This window comes from Pyrgilauda ruficollis, unplaced genomic scaffold (assembly GCF_017590135.1).
Source record: "Pyrgilauda ruficollis isolate IOZ18807 unplaced genomic scaffold, ASM1759013v1 scaffold1493, whole genome shotgun sequence".
Classification (NCBI taxonomy): Eukaryota; Metazoa; Chordata; class Aves; order Passeriformes; family Passeridae; genus Pyrgilauda; species Pyrgilauda ruficollis.
The window spans coordinates 1,484-5,290 of NW_024513577.1; the positions used below are offsets into that span (position 1 = coordinate 1,484).

Genomic DNA, 3,807 nt, shown 5'->3' on the forward strand with positions numbered 1-3,807 from the left:
GTGCCGGTGCCACCCCACCAGTGACAGTGACAATGCCAATGACCCCAGGACCCTCCTGACAGCCCCAGTGGTGACCCGGGGTGGGCACAGAGTCCTTGAGGAGCACCAGGGGTGACATCTCCTGGCAGTGACAGCGACAGTGCCACCGCCATGGTGCCAGTGCCACCGTACCGGTGCCAGTGCCACCCCACCAGTGACAGTGACAATGCCAGTGACCCCAGGACCCTCCTGACAGCCCCAGTGGTGACCCGGGGTGGGCACAGAGTCCTTGAGGAGCACCAGGGGTGACATCTCCTGACAGTGACAGCGACAATGCCACCCTGTCGGTGCCGGTGCCACCGTGGCGGTGCCGGTGCCACCGTGCCAGTGCCACTGTGCCGGTGCCGGTGCCACCCCACCAGTGACAGTGACAATGCCAACGACCCCAGGATCCTCCTGACAGCCCCAGTGGTGACCTGGGGTGGGCACAGAGTCCTTGAGGAGCACCAGGGGTGACATCCCCTGGCAGTGACAGCGACGGCGACAGTGCCACCCTGCTGCTGCCAGTGCCACCATACTGGTACCAGTGCCACCCCACCTGTGACAGTGACAATGCCAGTGACCCCAGGACCCTCCTGACAGCCCCAATGGTGACCCGGGGTGGGCACAGAGTCCTTGAGGAGCACCAGGGGTGACATCCCCTGGCAGTGACAGCGACAGTGCCACCCTGCTGGTGCCGGTGCCACCTTGCCGGTGCCGGTGCCACCGTGCCGGTGCCGGTGCCACCGTGGCGGTGCCAGCGGCGGTGTCCCCGTGTCCCCAGGCGCTGGACCTGCAGCGGCCCATCGACAAGCGCGTCTACAAGGGCACGCAGCCCACGTGCCACGACTTCAACCAGTTCACGGCGGGCGCCGAGACGCTGGCGCTGCTCGTGGGCTTCTCGGCCGGCCAGGTGCAGTACCTGGACCTGGCCAAGAAGGACAGCGCCGGCCGCCTCTTCAACGAGGAGGTGAGGGGACACCGGGGACGCCCAGGGGACACTGGGAACCCTGGGGAGCCCCCTGGGAGCAGCCTGACCTTCCCAGGGCCACCAGGACCTCCCCAGGGCCACCAGGAACCCCTTGGGACCACCAGGAGCCCCTTGGGATCACCCCTGGGAGCAGCCCGACCTCCCCAGGGCCACCAGGAACCCCTTGGGAGCCCCCTGGGATGAGCCCGACCTTCCCAGGGCCACCAGGACCTTCCCAGGACCACCAGGAATCCCTTGGGAGCCCCCTGGGAGCAGCCCGACCTCCCCAGGGCCAGCAGGAACCCCTTGGGATCACCCATGGGACCACCAGGACCTCCCCAGGGCCACCAGGAACCCCTTGGGACCACCAGGAGCCCCTTGGGATCACCCCTGGGAGCAGCCCGACCTCCCCAGGGCCACCAGGAACCCCTTGGGATCACCCCTGGGACCAGCCCGACCTCCCCAGGGCCACCAGAACCTCCCCAGGGCCACCAGGAACTCTTAGGAGCCCCGTGGGACCTGCAGGACCTCCCCAGGGCCACCAGAACCTCCCCAGGGCCACCAGGAATCCCTTGGGACCACCAGGGCCACCAGGAACCCCTTGGGAGCCCCCTGGGATGAGCCCGACCTTCCCAGGGCCACCAGGACCTTCCCAGGACCACCAGGAATCCCTTGGGAGCCCCCTGGGAGCAGCCCGACCTCCCCAGGGCCACCAGGAACCCCTCAGGATCCCCCATGAGACCACCAGGACCTCCCCAGGACCACCAGGAACCCCTCAAGATCCCCTACGGGACCACCAGGACCTCCCCAGGGCCACCACAACCCCTTCAAGATCCCCCATGGGACCACCAGGAACCCCTCAAGATCTCCCTTGGGACCACCAGGGCCACCAGGAACCCCTCAGGATCCCCCATGGGACCACCAGGAACCCCTCAAGATCCCCTACGGGACCACCAGGACCTCCCCAGGGCCACCACAACCCCTTCAAGATCCCCCATGGGACCACCAGGAACCCCTCAAGATCTCCCCAGGGCCACCAGGAACCCCTCAAGATCCCCCCAGGGACCACCAGGGCCACCAGGAACCCCTCAGGATCCCCCCATGGGACCACCAGGACCCCTCCAGGACCACCCCAACCCCCTCAAGACCCCCTCCCCACCACCCTTTTAACCCTTCCCCTCCCGTTTCCCCCCCCGGTCCCACAGCGCCTCATCGACAAATCCAAGGTCACCTTGGTCAAGTGGCTGCCGGACACCGAGCGCCTGTTCCTGGCGTCCCACGCCAGCGGCCACCTGTACCTGTACGACTCGGAACAACCCTGCGGGGCCACCAGCCCTCAGTACACGCTGCTCACTCAGGGCGAGGGCTTCAGGGTCTTCTCCTGCAAGAGCAAAACCCCCCGGAACCCCCTCCTCAAGTGGGCCGTGGGCTCGGGGCCGCTCAACGAGTTCGCCTTCTCGCCGGACGGGCGCTCGCTGGCGTGCGTCAGCCAGGACGGCGTGCTCAGGGTCTTCCACTTCTCCTCCATGCTGCTGCAGGGTATGATGAGGAGCTATTTCGGGGGGCTTCTCTGCGTCTGTTGGAGCCCCGACGGTCGTTACGTGGTCACCGGAGGCGAGGACGACCTGGTCACCGTGTGGTCGTTCGCCGAGGGACGCGTGGTGGCCCGCGGTCACGGCCACAAGTCGTGGGTTAACGCCGTGGCTTTCGATCCTTTCACGCCGCCGCCGCCTCCTCCCGATGGGCACGGGGACGGCGACGCCCCCGAGGACCCCCCGAGCGTCACCTACCGATTCGGTTCGGCCGGCCAGGACACGCAGTTCTGCTTGTGGGATCTGACCGAGGACGTGCTGGACCCCCGGCCGCCCCCTCCCCGCGCCCGCCCCGCCGCTCCCGGGGATCCCCCGCCCTCCGTACCGGGGCTGCCGCGCTCCTTGTCCCGCTCCAACAGCCTCCCCCAACCGGGCGGGGGTCCCCAAATCTCGCCGCGGGTCCCGGGCTGTCCGGGTTGAATTTTTGGGGGACAAACCGCGGATTTTGGGGACGGGCGGAGCCTTTTTGGTGGAGGGGGAATTCCCCCGGGGTGTCCCCGCGGTGACGTCACAGGGAGTGGTGTGTGTCCCCTCCCCCGGTGACACCGCTGTCCCCTCCCCCCCCCCGCAGGGCCTGTCCTCGCAGAACGGCGGCTCCCCGAGTGGCACCGTGGTGTAAACTGTCACCCGTGTCACCTCCCGTGTCACCCGTGTCACCTCCCGGGTCACCCGTGTCGCTTGTGTCACCCGTGCCACCCGCCAGGACACACCCGTGTCACCCGCCGTGTCACCCGCCGGGGTCACCCGCAGTGCCACCCCCGTACTACTGAGCCCCCCCCGCCCCGACCCGCCCCGCCGCTCCCGGGGATCCCCCGCCCTCCGTACCGGGGCTGCCGCGCTCCTTGTCCCGCTCCAACAGCCTCCCCCAACCGGGCGGGGGTCCCCAAATCTCGCCGCGGGTCCCCCCGGTGCTGAGCGTGGGGCGTTTCGCCACGCTGACCCTGCGGGACCCCCGCGGGGTCCCCGAGAAGGAGCACAAACGTTACCACAGCCTGGGCAACATCAGCCGGGGAGGGGGCAACGCCGAGAAACCCACCCCCGGCGGTGGGCCGGGGGCTTCGCGGGGGTCTCTGGACATGGCCAAGGTGTTGGGGACGGCGCTGTGCCCGCGGCTGCACGAGGTGCCCCTGCTGGAGCCGCTGGTGTGCAAGAAAATCGCCCAGGAGAGGCTGACGGTGCTGCTGTTCCTGGAGGATTGTATCGTGACAGCCTGCCAGGAGGGGCTCA

At 68.7% G+C, this 3,807-nt stretch overlaps 1 protein-coding gene across 1 annotated transcript in view; it reads left to right on the forward strand.

Moving 5' to 3' along the window:
• Nucleotides 1-3,803, forward strand: part of DMWD (DM1 locus, WD repeat containing) — a gene marked incomplete at its 3' end in the record, with an annotated part of 4,283 nt that extends 480 nt beyond the window's left edge. Inside the window, exons 2-4 of the mRNA XM_041460923.1 lie at nt 688-988; nt 2,194-2,969; nt 3,470-3,803. Of these exons, the coding sequence (XP_041316857.1) occupies nt 688-988; nt 2,194-2,969; nt 3,470-3,803 (1,411 nt within the window). The remainder of the gene's footprint in view (nt 1-687; nt 989-2,193; nt 2,970-3,469) is intronic.
• Nucleotides 3,804-3,807: the final 4 nt, after the last annotated feature.